This window comes from Colossoma macropomum, unplaced genomic scaffold (assembly GCF_904425465.1).
Source record: "Colossoma macropomum unplaced genomic scaffold, Colossoma_macropomum, whole genome shotgun sequence".
Taxonomy (NCBI): Eukaryota; Metazoa; Chordata; class Actinopteri; order Characiformes; family Serrasalmidae; genus Colossoma; species Colossoma macropomum.
The window spans coordinates 56,717,170-56,736,876 of NW_023494792.1; the positions used below are offsets into that span (position 1 = coordinate 56,717,170).

A 19,707-nucleotide genomic window follows, 5' to 3' on the forward strand; every position below is an offset into this window, starting at 1 on the left:
TATAAACCACCTCCCTGTATCTACACTCACTGTCCATTTAATCAGCTCCACTTAGTTCTTTGCAGTTCTACAATCACAGACTGTTCATCTGTTTCTCTGCATACTTTGTTAGCCCCATTTTACCCTGTTCTTCTATAGTCAGGACCCCCACAGGACCACCACAGAGCAAGTCCTATGGTGGTGGATCATTCTCAGCACTGCAGTAACACTGACGTGGTGCTGGTGTGTAGGTGTGTGTTGTGCTGGTACGAGGGGATCAGACACCGCAGTGCTGCTGGAGTTTTTAAACACTGTGTCCACTCATTGTCCACTCTGTTAGACACTCCTGCCTTGATGGTCCACCATAGTCAGAGACGATAGCTCATCTGCTGCTGCACAGTTGTGTTGGTCATCCTCTAGTCCTTCATCAGGGGTCACAGGACGCTGCCCACAGTCCAGCAGTGACACTGAGGTGTTTGTATATACATATACATATATATATATATATATATATATATATATATATATATTATTATTTTTTTTTTTTACTGCACTTCCATTTTAAGGACCTGAAATACAAAAACAACTCATTTTTAAATGAGGTAATTAATCAATATGCTAAAATAACTAAAAGCCAACGATCAAAGAAATAATTTTGAAAGAAGGTTTAGATTTTTATTTTATGATTTATTGACAGATTTCCTGAAGCATATAGGATTAAAATGAAACTCGTTGAAAAAGCTCTGGGCCAATCCGCTTTAGGCCATTCAGACGAAGCGTGTGTAGATGAGGGGCTCTGCATGGGAGAAAAATGCTGGATTTGCATTTGAGGAGGGCGGGGTTTGTAATAGGAGAGGGCGTGGCTTATGTAAGAGGAGACCGCTGCTTCGCGGTTCCTATTGGCCACCGGCCTCAGCTGCGATAAGCAGCAGGAAGAAAAACAAGCCGGCAGCTTCTCTTTTCAGCTCGTCCAGAGAAGCTGTGACCTGTCAGCGTGACCGGCCTCGAAAAAGGCGCTGAGCAGCGGCATGAACTCAGTCCAGACCAGCTTTACTGAGAAGCACCCATAACCTCCCTCATCCCCGGACTCGGAGCCTTTCTGTGGGCGATGTTTGACCTAAAAGGAGGCTGGAACATCTCGTTCGCCGGCTGCGGGTTTTTGGGCATTTACCACATCGGCGTGGCGAGCTGTCTGCTGGAGCAGGCGCCCTACCTCATCCACGGAGCCACCAGGATCTACGGAGCTTCAGCAGGGGCGCTGACCGCCTCTGTCCTCACCAGCCAGGCATGCTTAGGTACCCACTGAGCCTAAAACACTTACACTGCTGATGTACATGCACACTAAACAGCATCTAGAGTGCACACTGCAGACTGTTCAGGTAGCCTGCTGTTCACTTAACATGGTATAGACTGAACATAGACTGCTTACAGACTGGGTGCTCCAACTGCACACTGCTATAATATAGAATAATACATGACATATTATAATACACAGGGCTGGGCAATATGACAATATTATTGTGTATTATCACAATACAGTATGCTTTTCTGAACATATTGTGCATAACATATCAGTACTTATAGAAAACTAACTAACTGCATGCTTCATTATAAGGAGAGCAAAATTAGTCATGTTTAACTGGATTTAGTGCGAAAAATGTAATTAAAATAATTGTGTTCATGATTTTTGATAGTATTTTTAAAAAGTAGTACTACTATTCTTTTTTCTCTGATCAGATGTCTGAAAAATTAAATATCGTGGCATATCATGTGTCATGAAAAGTTCTTAAAGTATCGTGATATTATATTTTTGCTGTATCGCCCACCTCTAATAATGTAATATAAGATATACTGGTAATATTATTGTAATAATCCTGATGTTATGATTTTGGATACCAATGATTATGAAATTACGATAATCGAGATGAAACAGTTATTGTGCTGCATTCCGTTTCACAATGATGCTCTTGTTTTGTGTCATGTTGCAAATCCAGTGCATCACTTTGCTTTACAGCAGTGCACTTTTGGCCCTCCCTACTAGCCCAAACTCATCTAATTTCTTTTTATTTATTATTTTTATATATGTCTAGACGTTTTCAGTATGTTGTGGCAGTGCACTACAGCACAAATGATCTTATTTAGTTTTTATTGATTATTTTTAAAGGAATTATTAAAATGTATATATGCCTGTATATTGTAGCCAATTCAGTTAATTTTTTTAATCTTTTTTACATTTTTTTATTTGTTTTTCAGTTGAATTATGTTTAAACTTCAAGGAAATCCATTGCTAAAAAGACACTTTTCTTTTTTAAAGTTCAATAAATTCATAATGTTCGCAAAGTCAATGAGTTATCATGTTAAATAATCATGATCTCAATATTGACCCAAATGATTATGATTTTTGTCATAATCGAGCAGTCCTAATATATAGACTAAACATCAGAGACAGCAGTTATCTGTACACTTAACTGACTTAAAATCAGATTCCACTCATTGTTCTGCACGTTGGGATAATTCATTTACGATGTTGAGATTTTGGTTAAACAGAGTCGGTCTGGATGTTTTGGTGTGAAGTGGTTTATTGTAGAGAAATTTAATGATTTCTTTACAGTGGTGGTGATAGGAACCAGGGGTCACTACGTCTACAACTCTAACACAGCCATTTATTTATTATCCAAAGCGCCCAGTGAACCTACACGTGATGTACAGTATTTGCACAGGCCTCTGCTACAGCTGAGCTCCAGAGTGCTAGAGCTGAGTTAGAGGCCAGGGAATGGATCAGAAAGACTGCTGGATAATGATAGAGACATACAGCTGCACTTTCTTTCACTTTCTCTTTCTGCTGAACCGTGGAACCGGTTTTTATTGTGCTTCAGATGTTGATTGACAACTGATAATGATATTCATTCGTGGCATTCTTTGTTCATTTGATCAGGTCCACTTACCATATAGGAGCACTATGTAGTTCTACAATTACAGACTATAGTCGATCTGTTTCTCTGCATACTTTGTTAGCCCCCTTTTACCCTGTTCTTCAGTGGTCAGGACCCCCACAGGACCACCACAGAGCAGGTATTATTTGGGTGGTGGATCATTCTCAGTACTGCAGAGACACTGATGTGGTGGTGGTGTGTTAGTGTGGGTTGTGCTGGTCTAAGGGGATCAGACACAGTGGCGCTGCTGGAGTTCACTTTAGTGTCACTGCTGGACTGAGAACCAACAGCGTCCTGTGGGCAGCGTCCTGTGACCACTGATGAAGGACTAGAGGATGACCAACACAAACTGTGCAGCAGCAGATGAGCTATCGTCTCTGACTCTACGTCTACAAGGTGGACTGACAAGGTAGGAGTGTCTAATAGAGTGGACAGTGAGTGGACACAGTGTTTAAAAACTCCAGCAGCTGGACTACAGTCTGTAATAGTAAGTCTGCAAAGTGCAACTGTATGGTAAGTGGAGCTGATAAAATGGACAGTGAGTGTCAAAACAAGGACGGTGTACTTAATGAAGTGGCTGGTCTGTGTAGTTATCATAACACAGATTTCTCTCCTTTCTTGTATGATCTATTAGCCCACTCTTTGTTTCTTCTCTCTTATTAAGCTGATTTTCAATTTTATTATCAAATGTTGGGACTAAAGTTCTTTTGTCACTAAGATTTTTATCAGTTCTTCCACAGAAATCACTCTTAAAATCGGACATGTTCCCCACTACAATACAGTATAAGCAAATATAAGCCTCAAAACCCAGATGTACACAAATGTTGCCCACAAATATTCGTGCAACTGTATTCATGTACGGTCTGTACAAAATAACATGTACAGTCAAGGCACCTGAGATGAGTTGGTATAGGACAAAGTCAGGCATCTTCAGTATTTTAGGACCGTATAGTGGAACAGCTCTCTAATCTACTTGCCAGCCTGTTAAAAGATAAACAGTAGATAGTTGCTAGGCCTACAGGGTAGTTTTCTTTGCTGGACTTGAAGGCATTTATTAGAAAGCACCAGTGAGTTTCCAAGAAGACGTGTTAAGCAATTCAGTCATCAGTTAACTACTTGAACTCTAGGCTTATCGGTCAGTTACAAACCCTAAGAATTATTATTCAGTAAGACATATAAACTGGTTACTACTATGAAACTACTATGTAGGATATGCAGTTCTAAGAGTGTGGAATTGAAGTGTGGGTCCACATTCAGTACTGCGCAAAAGTCAGAGACCACCCTTCACTTATTTAATTTCCAGTCAAAACAGCCTTTAAGCACAAGTCATTTTTCAGCATCAGGAAAAAATATATGAAACACATAATTAGTAGAAAAATACACAGAAGCATCAACAGCTGGATATGTGCTCACTCTTTACCTTCACTACAGCTTCCATTATTTTCAAGAGACTTGCTTTCAGTTTTTCAGTGAAATCTGCAGGGATATTTTTCCACACCTCCAAAGTTCAGTCTCAGAAGTTTGTTGCATGTTTTGCTTTTCATGTTCTAAGTCATTTCAAAGACATTCAGTGATGTTGAGGTCTGGACCCTGGGGTGGTCAGTCCACTGCTCTGAGAGCTTTTTTACCTATGTCCTTTTCTCAGTAATCTCTTCTTGACAGCTACACATCCTTTCAGACCCATAGCGCTGAGTCGTCTTCTCACAGTGGAAGGATGGACAGAAACACCTGTGGATGTTTTCAGATCTGAAGCAGCTTGATTTTCTCCTCTCTCTCAAAGATGAAAGCTTTAAGTGCTGTTTATCTGATGAGGACAGTGTTGGTGTCGACCAGGTCTTGCATGGTTGTTAAGTCCCATTTTCTCGGTAGCTTTCAGGAAGTAAAAGAATTAACGCAAGCTACTAGCCGCTTTTCTGAACTGGCACTAAGGATGTGCTAAGCAGATGTGCTTCACTTCCTCTGTGTTTAGCTGTGTAATTTTAGTCGACTCTGTGTTTTCATGGTGCTCTTTTGCAGAAAAATGCTGTGAGGATGTGATTGACGTGGCTAAGGAGGCCCGGAAGCGTAACCTGGGTCCGCTGCACCCCACCTTCCACTTAGTCAAGGTTCTGCGTTCCGGCCTGCAGCGGGATTTGCCTGAAGATGCACACTCTCGCGCCTCTGGAAAACTATGCGTGTCCCTCACGCGTGTCAGTGATGGGGAGAACGTGTTGGTCTCAGACTTCAGCTCCAAAGATGAGCTGATCCAGGTGAGGCTGCCTTGTCACTGTGGAAATAGAGACTGTCTAGCGGAACTGCAAGTAAAGCATCAGACCAGTCACAATCATGAAATTTTAGCCCACTTTTGGTTCATGGTATGCAACTCTTGAAGCCTCATTGGATGATTAGCTATTTTGCTTTCTTGCCGTTGATTCTTAACAGTTCTCAAATGACGACAGACACAGCTCAAGCTCAAATAAACAAACATCAGTCATTGCTGCCCTGTAAAGGCGTTACAGCACACAGTCAGAAGTTAGAACTTTTGTTATCTTTGTAAGAACCACAGCTCTGCTTTCTTTATTTACATTCATTTGCCTCATCCCAACTGATAAACATGCCCAATTCACATTCTGTTTGTTTTTAGAGGGCAAATAACTGTGAAAAATAAATACAATCATCAAAAATTGTGACAGGCCTGGCTTAAATCATCACACAGTTGCCTTAAACAGCATTGAGTTGTTAAGTAATCTCAGATATACCTAAATATGTTTCTGGTGCTATATGACATACAGTGGTGTGTGAAAAGTTTACGAACTCCCTGTCAAATTACATGTTTGGGTGATTTTCTAAGTGAAAATAAGTTAACGCATTCTTTACGGAGAATACATGTCTGCACACTTTAATTCACAATTACTGTTTATTTGCTGAATTTTACATATTGGGAAAAAAACGCGAAATGTTATGGCACATTAGATATTTTATATTTTCTTTTTCAGCATCAACTTAGCAAATATATAAAAATTGTGCGCTAGAAATTGCAGAAAAGTGTCATATTAAAAATGTCTTCAAACTTTTGCATATGACTGTACTGTTATCTTTAAAAAACACAAATTACAGACAAAATTCAGTCTTCAAGACGGATGCTGTGACTGTTTTTATCTGTGATGCACCTTAAATGTAGATATACAGTGTGAACAACCACATAAGCAAGTCTAGATAGTCTAGTCTACATAAACAAGTCGTTACTTAAATACTTAACATGTTTTTAGGCAGTTTAGAGGTGGCTATAGGCTTCCCTTGTTTGTTAGCCACATTAGTTTCATAGCTCTAGTGCAAAACTAAAGAAGTAAACTCCAGACGCAAAACGTCATGGCCGGTCAACCACATTTGGGATAAGAGGCAAATTGTGTAAAGTGACCAAGTTTGGCCAAACTATGGCTTTAATCAGCTCCTGCTAAGTTGAGCATAGGCAGGACTTTTTAGATGTAAAAAGTTTTTAGATGTGGCAAAAAGTTTTGCAATCATGATACTAATAAAGCCTTATGATTATCACGGTCATTTCCCAGACATGACATTACTGCCATGCTGTCCGTTTTACAGCCATTTAGATTAAGGAGCATAAAAGATACCTGATCTAATACATCTGAGATGAATCATCACTTTTCCTCTCCCCAGGCGCTCATCTGTAGCTGCTTCATCCCTGTATACTGTGGTCTGATACCTCCTGCCTTCCGTGGAGTTGTAAGTGTCAATGGTCATTTTTATTGTGATGTCATTTAAAACATGAGGTAATGTTGCTTTTTACACCAGGTTACACTGCGAGTTGATAGTCCACTCAGTTAGGACGTTGATACCAGAGTCCACGCTGCTGCCTTTGCGCTGGAGAACTGAGTCACTAGGGCTCATTGGACAAACATGAACCCTACATCACACCATATTAACATGCCACTCTGTTTTCACTGGCAGAATTGAGTGAGCTTTTAATGCTAAGCAGGATTTGTGGGTATCAGGTTTTTGATCCTCTTATGAGTTCTCTAAAACACAAGTCAGTTACATGCTGACTAGCGCTGTCTCTCAGCAGCACCCGGCCCTCCCCCCACTGTACATTATGTACTACATTCTTAGAAAGTCCTGGAACAGGGCCAAGCTCACGTTCATGAGGGCGAGGAGTGTCTCAATGTATAGAAATAGCTCCTCCTTCAACAGAGACACACAGGTTAAAAACATCTCCGCAGAGGTTTTCACACAAGGCTTTACATGGGCTACTTCTTAATCAGCTACTGTAAAGGTGGAAAAAAGAAGTTTCATTGCATCTGGACTTTATTCAGACATTGTTTATGGCTCTTGGACATCATGCCAGTCCCAAGTTGCCTGCCAACAGAGCCGCCAGTCCTAATTACGATTCATCCTGAGGAAATAAAAGGAGGTTAATTCTTTTCGCCTGAACTTTAAAGCGCATTACATGGCTAGAAGTGACCCATTGAGAGAAATGTCAAATGTTTTAGTGGCGTGGCCGGCAGAACCCACGGCAGAATGAATGAGGCCTGATGGTGCCATTATGTAAGACCCGAGGGGGTTTGATTTCCTCATTCATATTTGTGTCAGCCAGCCCTGGCACTGTCTCAACTGACCCAGAGCGGACACCTGCACACGGCTGCTATGCTGCAGACCGCTACAGCGGAGAGCCAGCCTGTGACACATGCAGTTGTATGCAGAAGTTTGAACCCCCACCAGTTTAATGACATGGTTTCTTGATTTTCTGACTGAACACAGTTAAATATGGCATTTATCTGCAGATTTTAGTGCACAATTTTTGTTGATTTGCTGAGTTTAACATATTGGAAGAAATAAAACATACAAAACATAAACTAAAACTTTAATTTTACTCCTCTTATTAAGTAATGTGATCTCTAAATACTATCAATGTGGCTAATTTAAATTGAAAATGGTCAAACAAAGCTGAAAATTCACACATTTTGGTCATCAGTTAAAAACTTTAGCGAACCAATGAACGCACAGACATCAGTTACCATTGAACAAACATTTCCAACATCTAAAGTTGTTGATGATTCAGTCTGAATCCGTGTAAATAATAATAAATAGTCCTAGATTTAAACACATATTTTTATTGTTATTGCATTGTGAGTTTCAGAGATAAACACACAGAACAGATCAAACTACCACACGTGCAGCACTAATTGGCAGGACTGTAGCATTAGAAGCCCAACAAGTGCTTCTCCGCACTGGGCTTAAACCTTCTGTCCCACAGGGAGAGCAAACAACTTCACAATTCAGCTAAACAGACAGTAACAAAAAACACCCACTACAGCACATCACTCCCAGTGTTGTGTGCAAAATGTTCTGACTGGTTTTAGGCTGAGGCACTCATGGAAGTTACTCACATTTTGCAGGCTATAAATCCTCCACAAGGGGGCACCATTAGGAGTCAAATAGCTTTTGATGCTTGATAAAAACAGTACTTCACATTGTGAGACACTGAGGTTAGCCTTACAGTGCACAAAGATGTACTTGCAGTCTTGATGTAAGCAACTGTTGGTACAGTAGCGAATGGCGCTTTTGTAATTTTGCAATACGTTTTTGCTGTTTGCTTCAAAGAGAGCTTAGTTAGACTTGTTTTAAAAAAGGAAATCTGTACTTTTTTTTGTATTTTTATTATACATTTATTGATTCATTGATTCTTCATGACATTTTTGTAATTAAGTTCGACTTCTTCTAATGTTTTGTATATGATCCTCTGTGAGGTTGTTACATAGGCCTGCAATCCGAAGTGCCAGTCAGAGCCTCGGACACTTTTTGTGGAAAGGCGTTGAAGCTGCAATAAGGCAGGGCTTGTTTGTAGCTGTGTGAGTTGGTTTAGTCCTCTCTCATTCTGCCTCAGTTCTCCAGCATAATCACCCTGTAAGGACTTTGTGCTTGGTTACACATTAGCTCACAATACAGTGTACCTCACAATGTGCATTTTTCATTTTTGCATTTTTCATTTTTGCATTCTTCCACACATACACAGACTCACAGACATGTATTCATGTAATCACTCACACAGACCCACTCTAAACAAAGACTGAAAGTGTTTTGTACAGTACAGTGCAGTATTTAGCAGCCAACAAATAAGTAACAAATAATGAATTTTTAAAAATATGCAGTTATGCGCATTAATCATTCATGAGTGTATGAGGACAGAAACTTTCCTTGGAGTCTGGTTGTTGTAACCCTCATGAGACTGAAGCGCCTGGGCCTTTTCACTTCTTTCTGTCCTCCCTCCATCTGGTGCAATATTGCTGGTGTACAGTATGCAGAATGTTAAAGGGGACCTCCAATAATTCAGTCATTGAGATGTAATTTAAAGTGGTTTGATGTGAAGTAGTTCATTGTTGTCACGCATCCCTCTGACCGTGCTCTCATGAAAGACTCAATCTCCCAGAATTCTTCCTGGGAGATCACATGACTGTCTCCCCACCAACACAAACCACTCTCCTTCTCCCTCACCTGGATATTGATATGCAGCCCCTGTGTCTGATTATGATGTCTTTAGTTAGTATAAAGGTCTGGGCTTGTAGTCTAGGTCTAAGCGAGGTATTGCGTCTTCTATAGAGCTTTTCAGCATTTTTATGTATGGTTGCTTTTCCCAGGTACTGTTTCCATTGCCTGTTTTTCTGGACTCTCTGCCTTTTGCCTTTTCCATTTTGGATTGTTTGTTTGGATCTCTTGGGTCTCCTTTTTCTGGTTTTGACCTTGCTTTGTTCATCGACTATGTTTCTCTTGAACCCCAGTAAAGATTGTTGTAACCACACGAGTCTGACCTGCCCGACTGTGTTACAATTGTAGAGAAACGTATCTTAGCTAGGATTTCTTTTCAGTTTTTATTTACTATACAGAATGGTCACTGCTACAGTTAAGGTTACATCATATTCCTACAATCCTTGTGCAAGAGAAAACACGAACGTGTCTTTGTCAGCATGTAATTTAGAGGGGAATTTCAGCGAATTTTCAAAATTTCTGCATAATTCAGTGATTGAGATCCAGGTTTGGTGTAAAATTATTCATTGTAGAGAAATTTCTTTACAGTGGTGGTGATAGGAACCAGGGGAACCAGGGGTTGTGATGCTTACAATGCAAATATACCCATTTTATTAACTATCCAAAACAATTAGTGAACCTACACGTGTCTTCTGAGTTTTTATATGTATATGAATTTTATATGTTGATAATGATAAAATAGTATTAAATCTGACAAAATACGTTTTTTGGGGGACTTTGGGACATTAGAACACCCAGCATGTATCTCTTCCCCAAGATTGGATTTTAAAAACACATTTTAGGCCAGAACTCGTGCTTTTAGAATGATGGATTTCACATCATATTTTATCATTTAATCAATCAGAATTTGTTTGATTTAATCATTCAGAAATTTTGCAAAATCATTGGAATTCATGCTTCCCTCGCTTTCTCTCTCTCTCCGCAGAGGTATGTGGATGGCGGGTTCAGTGATAACCTCCCCCAGTCGGAACTGAAGAACACCATCACCATCTCCCCGTTCTCCGGAGAGAACGACATCTGTCCCAAAGATAATTCCAGCAGCTTTCACGAGCTGCGGCTCACCAACACCAGCATTCAAGTCAATTGGGGAAACGTGTACAGGGTCAGCAAAGCCCTCTTCCCTCCAGAGCCCAAGGTAAGGGCACTGCAGAGTCTATCCTGCTTCTCTGGGGCCTCCTTCCCCTGCTCACACACGTGCCGGCGTGTGGAATGCAGGTCTGACAGGATCCTGATTATGTAAGAGGCAACTCCAATCCGCTCAAGGCGCGCACGCGTAGGGTCCTGCCCTGAAGTGGCTCAGAAATCGAATGACATAGCTGTTTCAGCTACATGGACTGTGGTTTACACACAGAAGGGTACAGAACAGAACAGAATGGCCATATTGTCCAGCCAGTGCGAAATTCTGTCTTTTCCCTTTTTTTCCCAGAAAAACAAACAGGAATGACGACAGACGGTTCATGCTGAGTGAAATGTGTACATACTTTCCGTGCAAAAAGAAAGAATTTCATAATGAAACTGTTGCCTCTCCCAAGTTGCCTAAGCACTATTTCAGATTTCACAGTAATCAGTTTCAGGAAAACACAGAACACATTATGCCCCAAGACATCCAGAACTTTTCAACTTCCTAAAGTAATTATATAAACCAGTAAGTCAGTCAGAAGCTCACTTGTGTAGAACTTTACACTTTTGAAACTTTACATTGCCTTTAGAAGTACTAATATCAGTACCTATACATTATGTATCAATGTATCAGGTTTCCTTAAAAGGAAACAGTATGTACTTTTTTTGTTATTTATTCATCGTTTCTAACCTTATTACAGCTTTGATATAAAGCTGGAGGGCACAATGTTTTCCAACACAGCTGTTACTAATGAAGGGATTGAGCATAAGCTGATGAGTATAACAGTTCCAGGACTTTAATAGCTAAACAAGTTTAAATTATTTCATAGCCGTTACTAAATGATGCGCCTTAAAGGGGAGTTCCACTGATTTTTCTCTACAGTGGTGGTGATAGAAACCAGGGATCGCAAATATAGCCATTTTATTTACTGTCTACAACCACCAGTGAACCTACACGTGTCTTCAGAGTTTTTATATGTGATGTTGATGATGGTAAAATGGCGGTGTGGTGGCCTTACAACGCTTTTGCATGTACCTCTCCACAATGAATAGCTTTTTCACCGTAAAACATCAAGCAGCGTATTGATATGGAAGTCCGGAGAGGCCATGAGCTGTTGCTATAATTTTCTGGATTGTTATCTTGAGATAATGCGTTAATTATCTTGTGATCTCAAGTTAACAACTTTGTTATCTCAAGATCACAAGATAATTAACTCATTCTCTCAAGATGGCAACTTTGTTATCTCAAGATCACGAGATAATTAACTCATTATCTCAAGATGGCAACTTTGTTATCTCAAGATCACAAGATAATTAGGTCATTATCTTAAGATAACAAGAAAACTAACTTGTTATTTCAAGATAACCACTTTGTTATCTTAAGATAACAAGATAATTAACTCGTTATCTTAAGATAACAATCCAGAAAATTTTATCTTCCTTATCTCTCTGTGATGTAGATCTCAGAGGCATTAAGCTCCTCATGCATCTGGTTCCCATCAACACCACTGAAAAATTCTGATGTTTCTCTAGAACGAAATGTTTCACATCATACCACTCTGAGCGACTTGGTTTACATCTAAATGACTAAATTATGTAGAATTTTTTAAAAATTGGTGAAATTCTCCTTTAAGATTAATAACTGACTAGTAAGATTTAACTGAGCAGCTTTAAGGCCTGGAGTTCAACTCATAGTCTAAAAGGTTCCTGTAATGCAGCAGAAGATTCACTTGAGTATAAGAGTTTATCAGCTGCATATGACTTTTCTATATCGTTGATGCTGCATCAACACCTTTTTATATCCAATGGAAACAATAAGCTAACACTTCATGATGAACGGACCAATAGAAATGGCCCAAAATTACTTGGAATAAAGCCTTGTTGCATTAAGATGCATTAAAGTTAAGAAGTTTGTTTGTGTAAAGTTGCCAGGTGATGATATGTGTGTTTGTGATGCACTGTGCTGTGAATCTCAAGTGTTTTCTCTTATACGTGTGACAGGTGTTGGCAGAGATGTGTCAGAGTGGGTACAAAGATGCCTTCCGGTTCCTCAAGGACAACAGTGAGTTCTATTCATTTGCTTGAAGGAAACACAATCATTGTTTGATTGGGTGTCATTGCAATTCATGCAGTAAATGTATTGAATTATTCCTCATTCAGTAACACTGAGTGTGTTTACATGCACTCAGTTATATGAATATTCAAATGGTCATGTAAACAGCACACTCCAATTTCTTAGATCAGAGTAAGGTCTAGAAATCCGATTAAGAAATTAGATGAAGAGAGCTCAGTAATCAGATTTCTCAGTGCATGTAAACTCTTACTCTGATTTCTTTCGGATTTCTCAGTCTGCACATGTGCGAAAACAGACTGTGGTACCAGAAATAAGCAAACAGCGTTGCCGCAAGATGCAGCGATGCTGAAACCAGATACATGCTTGACGAAATGAAGGCTTTAAATATTCTTCATCTTCTAGATGATGTATGTTCATATTTTCGGGTAAAGTGGTGCAAGTTTTACATTACATTTACGTCACATTTTCTTCTATGAGTTTATTGGCTGGTTGCAAAGTAGAAATCTGATTACTGCCTGACTCATGTAGACCCGGAGTTTCCCATTATCTGATTACTCAAGTGCATGTAAACGCATCGATCGGATTACTGACAAAATCTGATTTTCTGCAGTTATCAGATTATTAAGTGCATGTAAACGCACTCACTGATGGCATTAACAGGTTACTGTAATGCTGCGTTTATGTGTTGGTGTCGGTGAGCTTTCTTTCACTTTTTAATGGAAAACATCCTTCAGCTTCCCAAAATTAACAGGAGGTCCCACACAAATGGTTAAAAAGAAGTTTCATTTTTTTGTTTTTTGCCATTTAGCCTCATTCACACCATTCACTGGGGACTCGCTCGCAGGCGCCCTCTGGTGTTTTCCAGTCATATTTTTGATGACAGGAGTAATAAGAACTGGCCAGGCTTTCTTTAACCCAGCTTTGGTTTGGTGTCCATGGCCCCCCCCAAAAAATCCACATCTTGTTTATTTCATCACTGCGGCTCACTGCAAAAGGGAAAATTGAACTCTTGATGTAAAGTTTTGCTGACCGTTGTCATACGCTGCCATTGCCTCTGAAGGTGTCAGAATTTCCCATTCTGGCTCCATTGAAAAAATGGAATACCCAGTTTTCTGTATACTGTCATAATGTAAACGCAGTATAACATTAGTGTAACTGGTCATGACAGCCTTTCACTATGGGCCTTTAAATACAAACTCTTCCTTTAATCATGTGATTATCATTTGACCCTCAGATCTGTTGAGAACCGAGTGCCCAACCACAGACCTTGCCCTGACGCAGGACCCGCCCCCCTGCTGCTGCTCGGGTGTCAAAAACTCTGTCGTCACAGAATCCACAAAGGAGTGGATGCTGCGGAGACTCCGCCTCTTCAGGAAGCACCACTGGTGGCTGGATGAGCAGCTTATTGATAACCTGCCCACACCCATTAAGAAAGGTAATAGCTTACCGCAGTGTTTGTAATTAATTAATAGAGATGCACAATGATATCAGAATCATATCTGAATCAGCAGATATTTGTTTAAAATAAAAATATCAGACAGATGTTTATATTTGACCAGAATTTCAAATTAATGTTTCATGATGTATATATTGTACTCTGGAAGAAGAGAAGATGCGCTGAAATATCAGCATTTTATTCATTTTTACTCCATTTAAAACTATTCGGAAATAAATGTTATTTTTCTCTGTAATTCTGATCCAAATAGTTGTAGTGCAATTTCTACATTTTATAAACGTATCGGCATCTGTATCAGCATCGGCAGACACATACACAGAAAATATTAGATATTGGCATTGGCACACAATTCACATATTGGTGCATACATATTAATTTATTAAGCTTTTTATACAAAATAGCAAAAAACTGAAGGCCACTAGCTTCATCTCTCACTTTCATGTCTCTAAATGTTTTTTCTTTACATATTCATTGGACAAGGATTTCCATTTAGTCATGACAGGCTGCCCTGGTTACTTGATTAAACTCAGTTACTCAATTAAAAAATCAGTCGATTAAAATTTCCATTCATAAGCAGTTTGAATGACAAACATGGTATCTGCGGGTCATGGTAAAGCCGTGTTTAACATGCTGAAGACTCTCCACAATGGAGAGTCATTAGCACTCTTTTATGTGCATCACTGAAAGAGAGGAAACCCCCACCAGCAGGATCTTACTATAACATGTGTGTTCGTAATGACACATTTTGTGTAGTCAAATAAATGTTACAAATTTTATATATATGAAGTACAAGTGTATACGAAGCAGAAGTTCTTGCTTAACTAGGTTTAGGCTGAACAGCTACGCCAGTAACATTCAACTGCTAGAAAAATGTCTGTGTATAAGCAGAGCTGGTCAACCTAATTTTAAACCCTGTGTGGAAAGTGAATGTACAGCACTGCTGGCTTTAACATTGAAATTCCCATAGAGGTGCTGGCAGAAATGAGCATTATCATAGCAGGTTATTTATAAAGTGAAGATTTATGCAGTAACTACTGCTATATGATATGCATGGCCAAGTTCATGAAATCACACACTCCTTCACAGACGGGCTCAAAGCAGCATTAACAATTCTCAAAATGGCATTAAAAATGACTGAAATTAATTCAATTGCTTATACCTGCAGATATCTTAATAATACATATTTTAAATTCTCTTAGTGGGCACTGAAATGCACAGTTTATGTCTTGGAACTTACCATCGTTACCCAAAATGATTACGTAGTACTTTGGAGTTTCTGCCTCACACTTACCTGGTTAATACCTAGAACTTAAGGCACTGTAAAGGAAAGCGTTACCCATTATTTGAATATTTCCCCCAGTGTCCGGCATAGTTTCAGATATCTTCAGAACGGAATAATAATCCTGTACCTATCCTGTGTGTATCTGTGTGTGTGTGTGTGTGTAGTGTTCTGTGAAGCGTGTAGGGAGAAACACGGCCTGTTTGGTCAGCTCACTGCCCTGTTGCCAGTCCGAGTGGCCTCCTACATGCTATTGCCCTGCACTCTGCCGGTGGAGTCGGCCTACTCTGCAGTCCAGAGGTACGTTCTCAAATTCTCCCCCTCAGCTCTCCATTGACATATTTACAGGCTGACATTACACAGAGAGTAATGTGATTCTCTATTTGCATGTATGATCATCCAAACCACCTGCTGCCATGTACGTTGGCGCCACCTGGTGACAGCTTGTGTTATTGCCACACCCCTAATCTATTTCAGATCGTAAACATCTTGTTAATGCCCTGTTTACCAGTGTATTAAAATCCACCTTGAGTGATCGTGGCCCAGTTTTCCATAAGCATCTTAGTATTAAGATCATCTTAACAGGTCTTCAGTGCTTTCTCTATCATTTAAGGATCACTTTTGTGGTGAGATGCTTTCAGGAAACCCAGCCCTGATCACAAGTGGACTGTGAGACATACAGTCTGTTCTCGAATTTCTCAAATGTGTCTCCAGTGAACATTTGTGATCAGATTTTAGTGAAGGGTGCTATGCACATTAACTACGTCAGTCTCACACTGTATTTGTTATCACACAGAAATGTTTGAGTCCTTATTTGTGTTATAAATGCAGTAACATTTAGATCACATGGGCTACTAATGCAACTTATACACAAAAGGGAGAGGGAAGCTACTGTTGTCTCTGCTGTGGTAACAAAGTTTATTAGGTGGCACTTTGTTCGATTTACGATAAAAAAAAGTCAATTTTTTTTTTTGTTCTTATTTTTCGACATCATTTGAGCACAGTAGCTGCTCTTTACATTGCCTGAAACTTTCATAATGAATGTAAGAATAGAAAAACTCCAAAATGACTTGGAAAACAATCTCTTTACATTAACTTACATTAAAAGTAAAAATTATTTTTCCTTCTCCTCTTAAGTTAAAGGAGATATGCGTGGGTTGAGTGATCGTATCACAATGTGTCACTGAGATACATTGGATCCCATTCACACTTGTGCTCCCATCCACTTAATGCTGCATGCAGAGGCTTGAAGACCCCTAGTCAAACAATATGCATCTGGGTTTTTTTCCTGCAATTTCAATGCAAAATTTCGATTTATTTGCCGAGTCAAACATATTGGAAAAAATAAAACATTAATCTAAAACGTAACTTGCCCAGGCCACATTCTGTTTTTTTCCAGTATGTAAAATGCAGCAAAAAACCTGTCACTGTGCATTAAAATGTACAGATGTGTGTTCTCTGTAGTGGATGTGTTAACTTGTTTTCATGTAAATCAACAAAACATGTAACTCAAACTTCAAACTTTTGCATACAGCTGCTGTACAATTGGATTACTCAGGATATTTGTTAATGTCAGGAGTGAAGTTCATGCATGTCGTGTTTTGCAGGTTTGTGGAGTGGATTCCAGAGGTGCCTGCAGACGCACGCTGGCTTTACGAGATGGCAGGAAGTGTTTACAAACACGCCTGGAAGGGAGTGTCCCCAAAACCGGGCAGGTAAGAGTGCAAAAATGTCCCAGAAGTATCATCAGCACATATATGATAAAATGTAAAATTGATTCTGATGTTCCTGGATAAGATCCTTCACTCGTAAAATCAGTTACAACAGAAGCAAGTCTTATTGTTCTCTTTCTGATGCTATTGACTATTCACTGTGTTAAAGGGCCCATATCCTACATTTTCCTTGTTCTCTGAGGTCCATTTATGACATTTGTCTGGCTCTATGTACCAAAAACCACTCATCATTCCTTTGTACATGACCAATTTGAGACTTTCTTTATCCCTCTAGAATTAAACAGGCTTCTTTTTGTTGCTGTGCCTTTAAGACTGTTAAATGTAAATGAGCTTGGTTCTGGCTGGCTGCCTTATATTACATTGTGCCACATTCAAAAAGCAGTCCTGACTGAAGCACTCCTTATAACTTCAGTGTGAGTGGGTGGAGCTAAACTGCAGTAGGCTGAATAGGTAGATAAATATAAATGTTTTAGTTTTTGTGACATCGCAAAAACAGTGAATTCAGAATGAGTTATTTTTGCAGCTTTGTTTTTATAGCTGTGTCCCAATTCAGGGGCTGCATCCTTTAAAGGACTTCGAAGGACACGGTCTACACAGACGTGTCCTTCGAAGGCTGCGTAGAACCGCGAAGGCTGAACTGAAATGAGATGGTCTGATCAATGGCGGATTTCCTGTTTGAGTCACAGCAACGCTGTTTCCTGCTCTTACCACTGCGCCACGAAACGCCGCTTCCATCAAGTTCTTTTGATTTTTTAAAGACAGAAACCTTGATTTTATTTCTTATTTTTTCATTTATTAGACCTGGAAATGTGTCTCTCTTTCTGCTCTTTGCTCCCGAAAACAAAACGGAATGTTAGCAGAAAATTTGCTTCTGACCCCGTTAGCTATTCGACTTAGTTTAAGCCCAGTACTTACATTTAAAAGTGTTTCCTCAGCTGCCGTTTGCTCCTTTGCTGACGCCGCCTTGTTCTCGAATGTTCACCAGCATGCAATAAACCTCGGGATATGTTGGCTGGCGAAGGATCCACCCATTGGATCCTTCACCACCATGGAAAAGAAGGACACATTTCTCGGCCGCATATGAAGGAGACTTCGAAATGGGGCAGTCCAGTCGCACCGCAGTGACGCAGTCGTCCTTCAAATGCAGCCACTGAATTAAGGCACAGCTTATATATGGGCTGTATAGATGGGTCTGTTTTGAAGCTTTAACCGTGTTTACATACTACGACTTCAAAAAAAAAAAGCAAGGAAAATTAGATTGTCCATGATATGGGCCCTTTACAGTTTGTCATAACCACAGTTGTACACAATACACTCTGATTTGCAGCAACACTGTCTAAAAGCTGTTAGCACTCAATCAGCTAATGAACTTCCGGTGTTTTGAAAGTATTATTTATTGTATAGTGGCATTCCAATGCGACGGTGTGTGAGTGGGCCGCCTACGCTAGACCTGCAGCCACCTGCTATGGAGCTTGATGGACACCTGCCGTTTTCCGCCACTGATCTCCATGGTTACGGCTGGGATTCGCCCACCAGCCCTCAGCCGCCTCTCAGTCCGTGCACGTCCAGCCCCGCCCCTGAACAGATCTGCTTTTTCCTTGGCTCACAGGACGACTCCGACAGCTGAACGCACCAGCACATGGACAGTGTGCATAGACATGAATGGACAATGGCCAAGAGTACTGGCTTTGTCTCACGACCTCCGTGCTACACGAACAGGCACTGAGAAAGATGGGCCAAGTTTATGCAGATGCACATGACTCATGTCTGTCAAGCACAAATGATAGCCGCTCTTTAAGAACCAAAGACCTTTCTCTATTTCATTTTTGACCACGAACATGGGCCTAAGCTCTTAAGTGCACTTAAAACAACAATAACAAAATTTGCATTCAAATGTGATATTAACAAACATTAACATGCACAATAGTTAAAGGTGTGGAATGTTCTTTTATGACAATCGTAAAAATTACGAGCTGGTTTTCATAACGATCACTGCGACGTTTGAGGTTACATCCTATTCTTACAACCCTTGTACAAGAAAAAACAAGAATGTGCCTTTTGTCAACATGTACTTTAAAGGGGACATTCAAGCAAAATTTCTAAATTTCTGCATAGTTCAGTGGTTGAGATGTAAACGAGGTCATTCAGAGTGGTTTGATGTAAAATGGTTCATTGTAGAGAAATTCATCAACTCAGATTATATTACAGTGGTGGTGATAGGAACCAGAAGATGCTTACAATGCAAATATAACCATTTTATTCACAATCTGAAACAATCAGTGAACCTAAACACGTGTTCTGAGGTTTCGTATGTGATGTCGATGATGGTAAAATAGTGGTAAATCTGCAAAAGGTGAACTTTAAGTACCATTTTGCATGAATTAAAGTACATTTTTGAGCCAAATTGTCTTCTCAAAACTACCATAACAATGCCTCAGGCATCAGGCAGAATAGGCATTAAACTCTTTAGACATCTGGTTCCTATCACCACCACTGTGAACAATTCAGACTTGGTAAGTTTCTCTGGAATGGAGCATTTCACACCAGACCACACAGAATGACTTTGTTTACATCTTAACCATTTAATTATGCAGAAA

The 19,707-nt window shown here is 39.9% G+C and overlaps 1 protein-coding gene across 2 annotated transcripts; it reads left to right on the forward strand.

Moving 5' to 3' along the window:
* Nucleotides 1-900: 900 nt before the first annotated feature.
* pnpla3 (patatin-like phospholipase domain containing 3) lies at nt 901-19,457 on the forward strand. 2 transcript variants are annotated; one of them, XM_036577645.1, is made up of 9 exons: nt 901-1,274; nt 4,929-5,161; nt 6,567-6,632; nt 10,375-10,584; nt 12,570-12,630; nt 13,877-14,077; nt 15,545-15,677; nt 16,985-17,092; nt 18,515-19,457. In XM_036577645.1, exons 1-9 carry the CDS (start codon nt 1,088-1,090, stop codon nt 18,735-18,737), a joined length of 1,422 nt encoding a protein of 473 aa, XP_036433538.1. In that variant the 5' UTR covers nt 901-1,087; the 3' UTR covers nt 18,738-19,457. The 2 variants fall into 2 exon arrangements, with proteins under 2 accessions (XP_036433538.1, XP_036433539.1); XM_036577646.1 differs by having other exon boundaries at nt 18,498-18,672.
* Nucleotides 19,458-19,707: the final 250 nt, after the last annotated feature.